The sequence below is a fragment of the Platichthys flesus genome, chromosome 3, assembly GCF_949316205.1.
Source record: "Platichthys flesus chromosome 3, fPlaFle2.1, whole genome shotgun sequence".
Taxonomy (NCBI): Eukaryota; Metazoa; Chordata; class Actinopteri; order Pleuronectiformes; family Pleuronectidae; genus Platichthys; species Platichthys flesus.
In genome coordinates this window covers 20,533,805-20,549,812 of record NC_084947.1, presented here as the reverse complement: position 1 = coordinate 20,549,812, position 16,008 = coordinate 20,533,805, and the positions used below count along the sequence as shown (strand labels likewise).

General features: G+C 42.9%; 4 protein-coding genes across 5 annotated transcripts in view; all 4 read right to left on the bottom strand.

Moving 5' to 3' along the window:
- Nucleotides 1-513: 513 nt before the first annotated feature.
- Nucleotides 514-2,797, bottom strand: ctu1 (cytosolic thiouridylase subunit 1 homolog (S. pombe)). 2 transcript variants are annotated; one of them, XM_062385051.1, is made up of 3 exons: nt 2,676-2,797; nt 1,727-2,227; nt 514-1,569 (listed from the first exon to the last, which is right to left on the bottom strand). In XM_062385051.1, exons 2-3 carry the CDS (start codon nt 2,220-2,222, stop codon nt 1,034-1,036), a joined length of 1,032 nt encoding a protein of 343 aa, XP_062241035.1. In that variant the 5' UTR covers nt 2,223-2,227; nt 2,676-2,797; the 3' UTR covers nt 514-1,033. The 2 variants fall into 2 exon arrangements, with proteins under 2 accessions (XP_062241035.1, XP_062241033.1); XM_062385049.1 differs by having other exon boundaries at nt 2,589-2,769.
- A 187-nt stretch (nt 2,798-2,984) lies between these two features.
- crybb2 (crystallin, beta B2) lies at nt 2,985-4,803 on the bottom strand. Its single transcript, XM_062385075.1, has 6 exons — nt 4,748-4,803; nt 4,329-4,416; nt 4,007-4,125; nt 3,663-3,795; nt 3,426-3,568; nt 2,985-3,326 (listed from the first exon to the last, which is right to left on the bottom strand). Exons 2-6 carry the CDS (start codon nt 4,389-4,391, stop codon nt 3,158-3,160), a joined length of 627 nt encoding a protein of 208 aa, XP_062241059.1. The 5' UTR covers nt 4,392-4,416; nt 4,748-4,803; the 3' UTR covers nt 2,985-3,157.
- Nucleotides 4,804-9,048: 4,245 nt separating this feature from the next.
- LOC133950903 (beta-crystallin B3-like) lies at nt 9,049-10,968 on the bottom strand. Its single transcript, XM_062385074.1, has 6 exons — nt 10,884-10,968; nt 10,456-10,553; nt 10,132-10,250; nt 9,887-10,019; nt 9,556-9,698; nt 9,049-9,447 (listed from the first exon to the last, which is right to left on the bottom strand). Exons 2-6 carry the CDS (start codon nt 10,528-10,530, stop codon nt 9,204-9,206), a joined length of 714 nt encoding a protein of 237 aa, XP_062241058.1. The 5' UTR covers nt 10,531-10,553; nt 10,884-10,968; the 3' UTR covers nt 9,049-9,203.
- A 482-nt stretch (nt 10,969-11,450) lies between these two features.
- Nucleotides 11,451-16,008, bottom strand: part of si:ch73-138n13.1 (uncharacterized protein KIAA1671) — a 32,002-nt gene continuing 27,444 nt past the window's right edge. The window contains exons 7-13 of the mRNA XM_062384380.1: nt 15,836-15,951; nt 14,612-14,777; nt 14,289-14,445; nt 13,911-14,044; nt 13,538-13,680; nt 13,099-13,183; nt 11,451-13,006 (exon numbers count right to left, since the gene is read on the bottom strand). Of these exons, the coding sequence (XP_062240364.1) occupies nt 13,111-13,183; nt 13,538-13,680; nt 13,911-14,044; nt 14,289-14,445; nt 14,612-14,777; nt 15,836-15,951 (789 nt within the window). The 3' untranslated portion in view covers nt 11,451-13,006; nt 13,099-13,110. The remainder of the gene's footprint in view (nt 13,007-13,098; nt 13,184-13,537; nt 13,681-13,910; nt 14,045-14,288; nt 14,446-14,611; nt 14,778-15,835; nt 15,952-16,008) is intronic.

Genomic DNA, 16,008 nt, shown 5'->3' with positions numbered 1-16,008 from the left:
GTTTTTTGGAGGGATAAGATCAAGTTGGAGGATGTTTAGCAGGCAGGCACATTTTTCTCCCCTCTCCAGGATTGAAAGGGGTAGCAATTTGGTAGAGGAAAGGGGGTACTGTGGTGGGCATGAGTTTATGAACTGGAGTTGAACTGCGGTTATTCAATAAAATCCAGGTGAATGGGTTGTTCTGGAACTGTACCTAGGTCAATGCCATAATGTACGGGTGAATGTATAACTTTTGAAAACACAGGAATGTGTGCTTGTGTGAGTATGCAAGTATGTATTAACTGGATTTATATAATCATATGCAATAAACAGATTTGGAAGTGCAATAATACATTGAACTGGTTCACCATCTGCTTGCACTTTCAAATAATAACCTGCTAGCAAGTATATTTAAAAATCTAAGTCTATTATAGAGTCCAGGACCTTCACAACAGAGGCATGCAACACTACTGGTAAGAACTCTTGAGCCAGACAAACCAAAGAGAAACATGGAGACAACACCAAAAATGTGGGACAAAGCTTTTATTAAATTAAAGTTCACTAAACACCTTGAGATGTGACCATGGATGTCACCATATCAATCCCATAGGCCAGTACACAGGATAGCAAAAAAAAAAAAAAATGCTGGCACTGTGATTTCACAGTGCAGTGGAACCAGGCATAATCATCTCAATTTTAAAACAAGAGTAGCAATGACATGTAGTCCATGTCTCTGCATGTCACAGACCTACAGGAGAAAACTAGTTATGCATGTGTAAGCATTTAGTATTTGTGCCTGCCAAAGTATAACAAATCAATAATGAAAAATACAAGCATGGAAAATACTGAATTTAAAACCAAATAAATCACATTAAAAGAACATCCAGACCTTTGAAGAAGCATCAAGAATTTTTCTGATTTACTCAAATACGTGTAAGCTATTGATTCCTCACTTGCGTATTTTCCCATATAAAACAGATCAAAAATGGTTTATGCTAAAATATCATTAAATATATTGTCAGTCTGATAGTTAATAGAAAAGGGGATACTACTTTTAGAAGTCTACAGATTTAAGTTTCCTTGCTTCTTTCTCACTAAGGGGCTGCTGGGAGAGGAGTTTTTCATGCAGTCTGTGGTGTTTGCCGATACCCAGCCTTGGCAGGCCTCGGTTCAGCCCCTCCAGCAGCACGCAGGCCTTGCAAAGTGCCTGGCTGGAGATGTAGCCACACCGACCACAGGTCCCCTGCACGGGCATCTTCACCCCATCCCGCACAGAGAGGTTCTCCCCGGAGTGGATGATATCCATGATGGAGCTGGGCCTTACACTCTCCAGGTCCTTTAAAAAGGTCCTGGCGTGGCCACGATATGCATTGGGAGAGTAGATACATTCAGTGGAAAAGTAGTCCAACTTCTTAAAGTAAGCATACAGAACAATCTCCTTCTCATAGGCGTATTTGAGGGGCTTGCAGCGCGGCACGACCCCATCACCCTCGCTGACAGTGGAGATGGCGGTGCAGCGGCGTAGACGAGCTATATCCCCTCGCATGACATTCATCAGAACTGTTTCTGCAACATCATCAGCGTTGTGACCTGTAGAAAAAATACAAAAACAGATCCAGCTACTGAAACCAAACCCAACAAATGATTTACTGTTTAACGTTAAGGCTGATACTGCTACAGTCTTTACATTTCAAGGTTGAAAATCTTGTATTGATAGTTTAAAAGGGCTATGTGGATTCGACGTTACCTGTACATATCTTGTCCACTTTCAGCATGATGGCTCCTCTGTCTAGCGCCTGCCTTCTGAACACTCCACAGAAGGTGCAGTTATTTTTCAGTCCCACCTGCTTCACTATAGCATCCATAGTCCAGCCATACAGCTCCTCATAAGACACAATCGTCAGTGGCAGTTCATACTGTTGCTGATTCCTCTTCACGGTCTCCAAAGAGTCGTCCCGGTAACCAGTGATTCCCTCATCAACTGAGAGAAGCATAAGTTCAAGGCCATAGCTGTATCGCTCATTTAGGAGCTTCATGACATGTGCAAGCACTGTCGAGTCCTTCCCTCCAGAGGCAGCGATTCCTACAATTTCACCAGGTTGGAAGAGGTTTGCTGCCAAGATGGTCCGATGCACCTCCTCCTCAAAGGCCCAGAAGAAGCATTCCTTGCACAACGAGTGGCCTGTTTTTGGACGCTTTAGCATAGCTCGCTTCTCTGCACAGCTGCTGCACAGGATAGGCATATTGACTGTTGACAAAATGTTTTGGAATGAGGTTATAAAATGAGTTTAACAAGTGTTTCCTGTTGTGTCAAAGTCCTATGGAAGCACAAACCTACAAAGCTTTTTACTGTCAGTCATCTATCAGTTCTATATATATATATATATATCAACGCTGACATAAAGTTGATAAAAACGACTTAACCTTACATATAAATGTTAAAGTGTACTTAATATAAGTAAAGCACACAAATGGCATTAATCAGTTTTAGTATCATTATTGAAGTCAAATAATACGAGATTATAACATCATCATACGGTCAACATTGAACGTGTCTTGCTAGCTAAGCAAAGCTAACAGTAACATTAATGTTAGATAACGTTTCATACCAAAGTCTCCGACGAGCCAAGATCTGAACTGAGGATATGAGGTGGAAGTATCCCAGGAAAAGTTGGATAAAGTATAACTTTTCTTACCTAAACAACTTCACTTTTATACGAATGAGTTGAGGTTGTGTAGCATGTTATTTCATCGTGTGTGTGGCTCTTCTTCTCCGGTAAACAGAGCGTGGTGGCGGAAGTAAGGCTCTGCAGCACAGCCTATCGACCGGAGTTGGACACTGCATCTAAAACTGTAATATCGACAGCCCTGAAATGTGTCTGTGGTACCTTCATTAGTCATTAACTAATACTGATATTGTTACTTTAAATAAGTCTGTTTTGTGTCTTCAAGGAGAACTTGAGAAGTCCGGCAAAGAGTAATGAGCGGTAAATGACACAAGCAGATGAAATGTAAGCAATAAGGATTTATTAATTTGCATCAAAGAATGTCACTACTGCAACAGTTGCAATGGATATCAAAATGCTGCATGGTGTAAATGAAGGACAAAGGGGTTGCTGCTGGGGGGGGGGGGCTAGGCGTCCGAGGTCAGGGTTCACGACAGGAAAGAGTCACAAACTTAGTTGACAGGGTGAAAAGCACCCCTCTGATGCCACTGCATGTCCCTGATGCGCCGAACCGACTGGATCTGAGGAATCTGGGCCCCGAACTCAGAGCTGTCCTTGTACTCCCCCTTTTCAAACAGGTACTGATAGCCTCTGTAGCCTGGGTACTGGTAGCCCACCCAACTGGTGCGCAGAGAGAGGGGGAAACAGAGGAGAGACCGTTAGAGGTCAGAGGTCTGAGATAAGTGTGGTGCACAAGGCTTGTTTGCAGGATGGACTCACGTGCCACTCTGAACCCGGACAGAGGAGACCTTCTCCTGGTAGCCGTGTGCGTGGAAGCTGGGGACATCATCGTCTATGATTTCTATCTTCTTCCCTGCAAAGCTGGGGTTTTCGTAAAGGACAATCTTGTGCTCCTGGCTGTCCTGAGAAAGCAAAGAACAAACCAGTGGGTTGAGTTGTTGAGCAAATCATGAGGTGAATGATGGGGGGGTTGTAACAATATTTAAATGGTTTTACCACTTTAATCGGGCGAAAAGCAACAATGGTGTCACTGCGCCTGCTGTTGGTCCAGGAATCCCAGCGAGGATACTCCCCCTTCTCAAACACGTACTGCTCCCCTTTACAGCTGGCCTGCTCGTATCCAACCCATCTGACGGGGCAGAGCAGACACATGGAGGGTTGTCGTTGGTGCAGGGGGAAAAGCAGGAAGGAAAGCTGGTTAAATATGCATAGAATACATTTATTTGTGTTCTTCTGTGTGCAATCGCCAACTCAATGTAACATTCCAGCCCCTCTTCCTCTGTGTGTAAGGTTCTAAAGTCAGAGTCAAGTTTTCTGTCCGTCTCCACACCCACACTCACGGTCCGCAAAGCACCAGTATGGAGCCCACTTTCTCCACGCCTGCTTCCTGGAGGTTGTTACTGGGGCCAGTCAGCTCATGGCAGCGTCCCTGGAAGTTTTCCTGCTCATAGATAACCAGCTGTGAGCCAGTGGGAGAGAAGAGGAAAACATGTTCAACATAATGAAACAAGCTTTGTTGTGCTTTTTTTCAATTTGAAGTGTTCTCCGACTGATTTTTAGAAGATACAAGACTTCAAATGGGGAACGCACAAGGGCTCACAACCCAGAGGGAACTGTGAGATGCAGACTGTGCTGCTCTGTGTTTTCTGCATTTCCTCTCACCTTAAACGCACTGGTGCCTGGCTGCTGCTGCTTGGATGCAGGGTTCAGGTGGTCTGTGGCCATAGTGAATGGATCAGCAAGGAGGAATCTGAAAAGAAACAGCATAATTCAAATCAATCATGTATTGTTTCTGAAAATATCTGTGGATGTTCATGTGTTTAAAAAAGATCTTAAAGTTTAAATCTGAAATGTAAACAGGACAAACTGCTTTTAATCCCTCTCCGATTTATTATGTATCTGTTCCTCTCCCTCCAAAACAGATTCACGGCCTTCTGAACATAGAATCACTGCAATGTAACATGGGAAATAGTTTCATGAAATTAAACCTAAAATATAGTTAAAAAAGGAGAACAAACACTGAGCAAAGATTATATATGTAAAGTTAACAAAATAGAGCACAACAGACATCAACCGCTTACCAGTACCTGTCTGTGCCAGTGTGTTTGTGATGGTGTGATCAGCTCAATATATACGGGACGCCCAGGGGTGGAAACTCTGCCAACAGTTCCCCACAGTGTCCAAGCCAACCTGCAGATCGGCCTGCCATAGGCCCAGAACATCGAAATGAGGGGTCACCATGAAGCCTCCCCCCCTGCCCGGGGTGTCGCACTCCCACAAAGTTATTTCATTAGTTGCCAGTTTTGTCCAGCCAGTCATTGTTCGACATCCACATGATTCAGCACAAACAGTGCCAAGAGACCTGCACCTACAATGAGAGGGAGAGAGAAAGAGAAGGGTTGTGAAAGATGGGGTTTACTGTTCAGGGGAGATGGTGGACTGGATTGAATAACAAACACTGCTGAACATTTACAGTAGTGTGGGTTTATTTTGTATCTAATTTCTAGAAAACACTGCAGCCAATTTGTGCAAAGCTAAAAAGAAGCAGCACAGAAGGTTGGCTCGAAGTTAAAACTTTGTTAAGACTTTGACTGCCTACAGGTTTCATTTTCCTCTGTGTTTGTTTATTAGTTACCGGATTTGGCAAAAACTACTGAATGGATTAACATGAAACTTGGAGGAAGGATGCAGCGTGAGTCAGGAAAGAACCCATGCAATTTAGGTGCAGATTTGGATCCGGGGGAAGATCCAACATTTTTCTAAACTTTCTTAAAAAATGAGAGATGCAAGGACGTCTTTCAACATTTTCTATGATAGGTATTATCTTATTCTACTTTGTCCCCTCTACACTTCAAATTTTTGCTCCATTATATCTATCTGACAGCGGCAGTTACAATTCTACTAAAGAGTGATTTACCCTCCAAATGTCTCTAATTCTTTCAATTAACTAAAAGTTGGATGTAAAAAATTTTGTGAAGCAGTCTTTGTTTTTCTTAATTATTCGTCTCACAGCCATTTGATTTATCATGTTACTCTTTGGAGGAGGTCAATTCCATATAAAACTTTCTTCACCTCCATTAACTGCAACAGTTCAAGTTCAAGTTTTTATTTGACATAAACCGATCAGCTCAGCAGTTAATAAAAATAAAAGTGCAGTAGAAAGAACTTCATATAAAAAAATTAAAATACAATACAATACAAAACTGAAATTATACACATTCAAAGAATATACATATAGAGGTACCATGCTAATTGTGCAGTATTAACAAACTAATACCACATAACTACTACACTTAGCTAGTATTTTGTCATATTCTTAATGATATTTTTAACTTTTACGTTTCTAAAAAATAAGAACACCTCTTCCTTCTTTTAATTGTTCAGATGACACTTCTAAGCGCATATAAACTAAAGTCAAGATTTCAGATCTGAGGTTTTGTGGTTCAGCAAAAAAAAAGTGACAAATGTCACTTTATTTTTACTGCGCTCATACTTGAAGTAATTTCGTATTAATTTGATAATTTGATAATTACTTTTCTCACCTTCTCATATGTAATGAGTGTCACCATATCTCAGTTCAGTCTGCACTAGAATCATGTGGAAATGTGAAAACAACTATTCTTACTCTATTTATGTTGATCCAAAAGAGATCTGGAGCTCACTAAGTTGGCAAAATGACGTTTACTGTGAATACTGTCTGTATGGAACTTATAAGGCAGTGTTGTTCAGGGATCATAGCTGCACTGCACAGGAAGCAAACAGTTGACTACCTGTCCTGTTGATACTACTGATACTGTCCCAGCAATCATTTTCTTATTTTAACAGAAATCAAACTGCACTTTGTTATTTTTCAGTAAAAACAGTCTTGTGTATCAATATCAGCGGTTGTCATCCTCACCCAACTCATCAGGGAGGCTGATCTTACCTTTGCACTCTGGCCTATGTGAGGAAGTCCGTAAAGGTCAGTGCCTGTGGGGAGAGGCGTGTGCACGGACACTTTGTAAACAAAACCAAACAACAACAAAAAAACTTGTCTTGTTGAAGTTGTGTTTGCAATTTAACAAAAAACACAGAAATAACGTTCTAAGGAGTCATCCCTCTAACCATCCATCATCATGACTATGTATTCTTCATGGGACGGGGGGGGTGACATTTGGCGAGAGGCGGGGTACACTGTGGGGAGGTTACCAGCCTATCACAGGACTTACATACGGCGACAAACAACCTTTTACTTTCACATTCACACGTCTCCAACTAACTTAACACACAGACCCGGGGAGAACATCGCATAAAACAACTGTATGTTGTGTTATGTTATAAAGACTTCCCGGTGAAGACCGTACACACAAAATGTACATAATGTACAACAATTAAGGTATGTAGTTTAAACATAGCAAATTAAATTTACTAATTTAAAATTAAATACAAAACAAGGCCTTGATTGAGACTGTGAGGATCGGTGTGACTGTGTTAATCTTCATGTAACCAAGGATTTTGGTAAAGTCTGGTCTGTTAATTTCTGTCTATAAAGACACATGATGCTGAAAGTACGTGGTATTTGATTTTGGGGCGGCTGTGGCTCAGGAGGTAGAGTGGGTTGTCCTTTCACCAAAAGGTCAGCGGTTCGATCCCAGACTCTGGGACCCCCCGATCCCAGACTCCCCCATTGACAAAGCGACCTAGGGCAGGACATAGGACACTGACAGTGTGTGAGCGATGTGCACAGCAGAGAAATTGCTGCACATCAATGCACTGTATGAATGTGTGATTGTCAAAACCTGTACTTAGAAGATGGCTGTCTAATACAGACCATTTACTCTATACTTCATTACAACTAATTTCAGTTCAGCATTAGAACATTAGAATGAACCTGAACGGTTTATAAAAGTATCATCTCTCATTGGCATTGAAATAACAGCTCCCTTGGACTTATGAAGAATATATTAACTTGTACATGTAATGATTGTGTCAAAGAGTACAGCTCTATGCTGTAGTACAGTATTTAGACTGAACATGACACAACATCCCGAAAACAAGTTAGAACATACACTCACAATTATTAGACTGGTTAAGCAATCTATATAGATTTCTAAACATTTAATGCAGTGTGGATAAACCAAACTGAAACCCCCTGGACTCCTCTGATGGATGTTAAGATGCCACATATGTGTTTTCTTAAAGGGGACATATTATGCCCATTTTACCACAGTTGATATGGTTCCTTGGGGTCATAATGAAATGTCTGTAACATATTTTTGTCAAAAAACCACGAGGATCGTTTAAAACAGCACCCTTTTTACCCTGTCTAAAACAGCCCTCCTCAGATTGCACCCCCCCCCCCCCCCCCCACTTCATTACCTCTGTAATGTGAGCTGAAGCCTGGCTGTGAGAGCCCCAGCTCGCGAGCTAACCGGGCCGGTGGGACCAGCTAAGCTCGTCGTCCAAGGTCATGTAGGAAGACTCCCTACATGGGCATGGTGTGACTATGAAGTTTATTTTGGTCGTAATCCCATTCGACGCACTCTAACGTATCGTTTATGACATAGAGGAACCACAATAAATCGCGGGAGTTTTTTTTTCCAGAGTTTTTGGGACGGTAGACATGCCAGATACCCAAATTAACGTGTAGAAGCATTACAAAAGTGGAATTTTCATAATATGTCCCCTTTAAGGCTCACAGTTAGCAGAGTGCTGTTTATGCCTATGCCACTCTATTCTTAATTTGTCACCAAAGAGAAAAGTTTGGACATGTTGATAACTCCTCTTAATCATGGTATGATGGTAATGAATTCTGTTTTTGATTATTACCGCTATATTACAGCAGAATATAAGTATACTGTTCCAGCCCCTCTTCCAAAATAGTATATATGCATATACTATTTTGTGTCAATATGAAAAGTTAAAACATCTGCATAATGTGGAATGTTATCAGAAGACTGATATAACATTTTCCAAAATGCTGCACTTAATTCATAGATTATTTTGATGACTAATGACGTAATGTTAGCTCATAATAATTACCTGGTGACCAATAATGATGGATGAGGATCATTACCCATCAAATGCACAATGACGACTATGGAAGGGAATGCAGTGCACTCTGTTTTAATAGCAAGCATACATACAGCATGTCATCATTTCCATAGCTGTTGAGCAGATTTGTGTCTACTTATTCTCTAAGTCATGTGCTCATAATGCTACATGAGGTGATTGACATCACAGGGGAAACACAAACAGTAAATGGGCCTTGTAGATAAACTGAGCTCATCTTAAGAGAAACTATGTGGGTGACACTATTTTCACATCGACATCATCTCTGATTGGGGCTTTTCAGTTTAAGTCACCTTGACTAACAATAATCATCAGTAACACCACCAACAAATAGGGCCAACTGTTTATTCGCAACTGAAACATACATGGCATCCCTCACTGGGCACAAGCAGCAGTTTGCCATGGTTAGGTCAAGGCAGAAGGCGGGCACTGTCAGCAGCCTGGGGGAGGCTGTGGGAGGAGTCTGGAGGAAGGCGAGGATGCTGCTCAGCTGGCTCCAGCCGAGGCAGGGGGGGCAGGAGGTACTGGGGCGGGGTCGGGTTCAGGGCCGGGAGCCGGATCCGGGTCAGTAACAGTGAAACAGCCCCTCTTGTGCCACTGCATGTCCCTCACGCGTCGGACAGACTGGATCTGAGGCGCAGGGGCCTCCCAGTCATTCCAATGCTTGAAATCGCCTCGCTCGAAGATGAACTGGCGGCCTCTGTAGCCTGGGTACATGTAGCCAACCCATCTGGAGAAAGGGAAAACAAACTGTGTGATATTTGTCACATAAAATACAAGATTGGAGTTATTTATTAGTTCATCATCTGATAGGTCTAACTGAAAGGAAGGATCTTACGTTCCGTTAAGTGCCTTGACACTTGCTACACGATCCTGAAAACCGTAGCCCCACAAACTGGGGACATCATCATCAACAATCTCCATCTTTCTACCAGTATATCCGGGGTTCTCATACAGGTGGAGCTTGTGCTCTGCACTGTCCTATTGAGGAGAAACAGACACATGATACTTTCAAGTCCTTCAAATGACTCCAGTCAGTGCTGACTGTTTGTAAATGTTGTGTTGGAAGGTCAAAGACCTGTGTGTGAATGGGATGTGTGAGCAAGCTTAAATATGAAACCATGCACATATAATCATATCAGTTTTGTGGTTAAAGTCAAGTCACCCACCACTTTGAGCAGCCTTAGAGAAAAGAGGGAGTAGCTGTTCTGGCTGTTAGTCCAGGTGTCCCAGCGTGGATACTCGCCCTTCTCCAAGATAAACTGCTCCCCTGAGAAGCCATGTCGATCATAACCCACCCAGCTGAGGGGAAAAAGGAGAACACAGATGGTAATGTGACAAAAAAACAAACACATATGTAAAGAAGGATCAGCACTTTATGAGCTAAATTAACTGAAATATGCAATATACTCACGGTCCTGACTCAACTATCAGAGATCCGACCTTCTCCAATCCCTTCTCTGTCACATCTTTACACTCAGCAGAAAACTCTGCCTTGCAGCCCTGGAAGTTCTCGAACTCAAACAGCACCACCTGGATAAGGGAGAGACTTGCCTGTTCTCAGACTGCATAGCACCAACAGTTGGAAATGAAGGCCTCCAGGAGATGACACATATTATCCACTAATTAACCGCATTGCTATAGTAAGATATCATACAAACAGGGTGCAAAAGGGAAGTAAAACAATTCAGGGAGAAATCCCCCCTGATCAAACCGGCTTTTCATTTGTAGACAGTACCTTGTACGTGGCTCCAGCTCCACCCTGGCTCTTCCCAGCAGCCAGCTGCTCTGGGGCGCTCTGCTGATCTGACATCTTCCTGATCCACTGCTCCTCCACTTTTTGGCAGCAGCAACACCCAGACGAAGCCCCATCCATCACACATGTACACACAGGCACAGGAGGAGAGCTCAATGTCACAGTTGAAACTCATAACTCACCCTGAAGGGGGAGTTTACTTCGTTCTTAAGTAGCAAAACCTCATTAGCACTATAGTATTCTGTTTACAGGATAATACAAAAGCAGTATTCCTTATTAGGTTCAGTTACATTCCATGATGTCAAAATCCTTCAAACCTGGGTCTTCACTTATGCAGCACCTTCTAACTCCATTGCACTGGAATTAATACACCTGCTATTAAATTCCTGTGTCAATAATGAGGCCTTTACCTGGGTATGCCTGCTAGGAAGTTAGTAATGTCCCGCTTTCTCCGTGCCACTTGGTGTTTGCTGGGGTTGAGCCATTAGAGGGCAGGGACAGGGGGGGTATTTATGGTTTATTTCTGGCAACAACAGCAGAAAAGGGGGAGCTGTTGATACAGCAAGTCTGTCGCTCACATTGTGTCCGTAACGCTGCCTCTCAATAGGCAGCTGTGTTGGCACACGCTGCCCTGCCCGTCCGCCTGGCTGCCAGCGATCACTGTGTGCGGGCACAGGGAGTGAGCGCCAAGAGGATTCAGCAAACAGCCATCCTCAGCACAAACACACACCCACCCACAAACACACACAGACACACTAGACTACACCCAATCTCAGCCACATCAAACCTCCTCGCAACTTTCCAAAAAAAAGTTTGGGTTTGTATTGTCACTAAGCTTAAATGCTTCCATTCACAGGTTTGCCCTTATTACTTTCAATGAGCTGCTCATATGATTGAAAACTATTTTATACTGACCCAAAGATTGATCAAGGTTTCACAAAGAAGTGCACACAACAAAGAAATACTGAGGCCGCAGCTTAAGCAAAGTAAATTTTATTACGAATTTATTCGCTTTAGGACACTGGCCAGTACAACACAGTGCATATACATATTTCCTTTCAAATAAAAAAGACAAAGAATGACATAAAAATAAACCCTTGAACTTTATGAATAAGTAAAATGTGCATGTACAAAGAAACCAGGGGCAATCGCTCCAAAGACCCGATCAACACATTCACTTGCATTGCAAGAGCACTCCGACAAAACAGGAGACAAAACATGGCCAACAAGAGGGGGCAGAGGTCAGTGCTGTAGTGCATCAAGTGACAAAGTGCTTTACAGAAGCGCAGAGCGACTGGGTGGATGGCAGACATGAGATCGGCTATTAAGCAGGTGCAAAGAGAGTTTTTGGAGTTATACAGAGGGTTGTTTGGAGTGATAGAGAGGGTAGAGTCATGTAAACAATGTAGTGAATGAACCATCCCCTCCGCTGGAGTAGTGTGTGTCAACAACCCGACTCTGAGCAAAGCCCGGTGTTAGTGTAAAGATTGTGCATGCACATTAATGGGGACAAAAGAGAGGAAATTGCACATTCCTTGAAAAAATAAAAATTCATGATCTGAAGAGTGTTTGAGGAATACAGGGTGAATGTATGGCTCATAATGGATGCTTACAGATACAATTGATTACAGGACCGAGGACAGGCCGAGTAGTGTTTCCACAAAAGAGTGTATTTGTGCTAAAAAGGAGTGTGCATGATTGACAGATGCAAGCATCAGTTGGCCAAAAAAAAAACACCGGTCCTCAATAAAGACAAAAAGACAAAAGACACAGTACAGTACACAGCAGCCGTGACACTGTTAGTTTGTGGGTTTCATCAAGGTACAGCCTCTGCTGTACTGATGCTTATTAATGTTTTCAAACGAACTGTCTTTTTGTTAAATCACTGATAATACAAATATAACATTTCCTGATACATTTGTTAACATGATATATACCCCCACCACCAATCAAGTCAGAGGTGATTTGTTCTCTATGTTCAAAATAATCATCAGCGTCTGAAATGTAATCCTATGGCAACGCTTGTACGACTCCCACCATCACAAGCTGACGCGGCAGGCGCAGCCGGCTCATACATAACGGTGAAACTAAATACAAACATCTTGAAGAGGATTGGCTGGATTGTCCACCAGCATGTGATGAAGCACATCCAGCATAAGAGGCGACATGGTCCCAAAATAATTTCTTTCTCCTCATGCTCCTCATCATCGGTGCTCCTGGTCCCTATTAAAGTGTTCATGTGAAGTCCCTCCTGGTGCAGTAGAGCTCCAAAAGGTTCAAGCATGAAATGGATAAAGCAGAGCAGCCTGATGCTTTTTTTCCTCCTTGCTTGTTTTTTCTTTATCAGTAAGTCCGTGACTCTCTATAAAAAAGGCACCATGCACAATTTTAGACCCAAAAAGGGAGAGAACCCCCCCCCCCCCCCCGCCAAAAAAAACAAACAAACATCGGCAGCTGTATATTCCCCTCTCTCTTGCTCTCTGGGTCAAACGTTAAGGCTTCTGTTTCACACAGATTCATCTGTTAAGGCAACCTTGAGGAAAGAGTGAGAGATGAACAGGAGTCAAAAATAAGAACAATGACATCCTCTTTTCTTTCAAAACATTTTTTTTTTTTTAATCTCACCTCAATATTTACTTAGCTCTCATTTTCATATTGACTCAAGCGCTTCTTGGTCTTCAGCTCTTTCAACCACTGGGGGGAGTCCTCACTACAAAGATGGCACAAAGACAGTGTTACGAACACAAACATCTCAGGATGAAAAAGAAGAGCCACATGTAGAGGACGCTGAAGAAGAGACGAGCATAAAAGCTTTTGGTGATATGGGCAAAAACACTGAGCTTTACACAGGGAAATGTATAAACAATGTCCTGCTTCCTGTATGCTCCACCCAGACTCAAACCTCGTTGCTAACATTTTCCTGTGGCTCTGACCCGGACAATCTCTTACAGTGTTTAATATGTGAAAGGCCAACTCTTGAAAAGAGTGGGCCCAATTTTCTAGTTCAAAGAAAAAAATCCTTTCCCCCCAGGAAAGTATCTTTCCTTCAAATGGAGTATCTTACCCATTTTCTTTCCCACCAGGTGGGGGCAGTACACGCGCTGCCCGTGGAAGGAAGGGGGACTTGGGGGAGCGAGACAGCTGGGAGGGAGAGGGAGCAGGTGCTTCAGTTTGATTGTCAGAGTCACTCCTCTTCTTTAGCTGGGCCTGAGAACAGGAATGGGACATATTTTAGAACTTAGAGGTCAGATGAAAATAACACAGAAGGAGTAGCAAATACATGAGATGAGTCTGAAAAGGCTACACTTTAATACAGCTGTACAGGAGGGGTGAATAGAATAAGATTCCACTTGTCCACACACATTTAATTTGCAGAATGTTCTCAGTAGAACAGTCTACCTTCTCTGCTAGTCTTCATCACACAGGTTATTGCTCACCTTTAAAGCTGAAGGGTCCATCCCAGGGAACAGGGCGACCCTTTGCGGCTGAGAGGTCGCAGCAGGGGAGAGGTCAACTCTTCTGGCCTGCTCCTCAGAGTTTGAGTCATCCTCCTTTCTCTCAACTTTTGCCTCTGTCATAGAGCAAACTCAAATTATTTCAGCATGCAGTTGTCACGTACGAGGTACAAGGTCATCTGAAGTTTGAAATTCAGTCTTGAAATTTGTCAACAAAACTCAACTTGTGAGTGCCTCATTTCTAGAATCTGTTGAGTATATAGTGTATAAGTAGTTTATTGGATGGAATAGTTTATCAAGATTTAAGCTGCTTTTGTTTGGTGTCAACACAAAGATTACAGCTGCAGGTAAAGTATAAACCTGTGGAGTCTTTGTAAAGCCAGTCCTCTGTAGTTTCTCCCTCTGTCTGTGCAGCACTCTGACGAGTGGCCTTAGTGGGACGCGTCCGTGGCGCTCGTTTCTTCTGCAGCTGGGCTCTGGAGCGCAGGACGCTGGTGTCTAACAGAGTCGTTGGAGCCTGAGAAGCGAGACACGGGAAATAACTACGATGACTTGAGATGAAAACATAAATACAACACAATTACACAAGTTAAAACATTAAAATCTAACAAATTAAGACAAACCACAGCGTCAGAGGCACATGGGGTGCAAACTGAGCTGTGTTGACTCGGTTGAAAACTTACATCAGGGAAAGAGAGTGGCTGGTTGTCAGATGAGGATTGGGGAAGTAGGCCGTCGAGAGTATCAATTTCAAACTGTGAGGCAGAATCCCCTGGCATGTGCGGGGTGGTGGGCTTCCTCGGTGACGGGCTGAAGTTGCTCTCTGAGCTGGGAGTGGCAGGAGTGAGGCTGAAAAGGATTTACAAGAAACTCATCTGAAAACAACTGTATGCTTGTTGTAATCGCAGTTGTAATCAAATAGAGTTTGAGTCATAGCTTCTTTTTGTGGCAACACTATAGAGGCTATCATTTAGATGACATAACTAAAACATACTGTGAGCCTCCTCTATCACCATGACAGGGAAAAACAGTGAATCATATCCAACCAAAAGGGCCCTTGGAGATTACATATGTCCTCCCAAGGCTAACGCCCAATCTATTCATTTAAGTAAGTGACAAATAAAATCCTAGATTCAATCCAAAATTTCACGGGTTCTTCCTAATCTACCTCTTCAATAAGAAAAAGAGAAAATCATTAAGCAAGTTTTGAATATGACAGTTGGGCAGAAATTAAAACCTAACCTCCTTAACTGAGGTAAATGTATTGTGTTAAAAAAAATATACAAATATGATTTACAATCCCACTTCTGACATCCTTTTGGGTTAGAGGCGGTGGACTAGTGGCAGAAAGTTGGACTATGGGCAGAAAATCCGACAGTGGTCTCTGGTTCGACTCCACGGAGTGACAACAAAAAAACATACCTGGATGGACAACACCTGGATCTGTTCCCCACTGTCTAAGTGCCTACCCCACCCCACTGTCTAAGTGCCCCTGAGCAAGGCACCTTACTCCGTGCATGGATGCCCACTGCTCTGTGTGTCCTCCTGTGTTCACCAGATGGGACAAAGGCAGAGAACAATTTTCCCCCCATTTGCATGTCGTGTGTGTGTGCATGTGTGTGTGGGATGTTTTCACCTGTGTGTTTGTTTGTTTTCCCGCAGTATTACAGATTACAAAACACTACAAAACGTTCCTGGCAGAGGCCGGTGAGTATTTATCTGGTTAAAGGGCCTGAACCAGGATTTCTATTTTCAGCAATGTTTAATTTCTTAAGAAACCTGATGTAAAACAAGCAGACCTATTTATGTTGATATCAATTACTTGGCTCTACTTCCCCTTTCCTGGTGGAAACATCAAAATATAATACAATGTCTTTCGTGGCAAACGCATATAAAAACATGTTTACCTGTCATCAGTGCGCAGTCCTGTCTCCCAGGTCCCGTACTGACTGTCAGTCTCATGAACCGGAGTTTCCTGGTCGTTTTCCTCCTCTTCGCCGGTGACACTTTGCTTCTGCTGCACCTGGAGGTGGCAGGGAGAGGAAGAAGAGACAGGGGAGATTATGAATAAATTGGGGAG

Bases quoted from the DNA above. Each gene is read 5' to 3' on its own strand.
- ctu1 (XM_062385051.1), bottom strand. From the start codon at position 2,222: ATGCCTATCCTGTGCAGCAGCTGTGCAGAGAAGCGAGCTATGCTAAAG. The intron at 1,570-1,726 runs GTAACGTCGAAT...TTTTTTCTACAG, and splicing joins AGTGGACAAGATATGTACAG to GTCACAACGCTGATGATGTT.
- crybb2 (XM_062385075.1), bottom strand. From the start codon at position 4,391: ATGGCCACAGACCACCTGAACCCTGCATCCAAGCAGCAGCAGCCAGGC. The intron at 4,126-4,328 runs GTGAGAGGAAAT...ACTGGCTCACAG, and splicing joins CAGGCACCAGTGCGTTTAAG to CTGGTTATCTATGAGCAGGA. The intron at 3,569-3,662 runs GTAAAACCATTT...TTGCTTTCTCAG, and splicing joins CTTTTCGCCCGATTAAAGTG to GACAGCCAGGAGCACAAGAT.
- LOC133950903 (XM_062385074.1), bottom strand. From the start codon at position 10,530: ATGTCAGATCAGCAGAGCGCCCCAGAGCAGCTGGCTGCTGGGAAGAGC. The intron at 9,699-9,886 runs GTGGGTGACTTG...TCTCCTCAATAG, and splicing joins CTCTAAGGCTGCTCAAAGTG to GACAGTGCAGAGCACAAGCT. The intron at 9,448-9,555 runs GTAAGATCCTTC...CCCTTTCTCCAG, and splicing joins GTCAAGGCACTTAACGGAAC to ATGGGTTGGCTACATGTACC.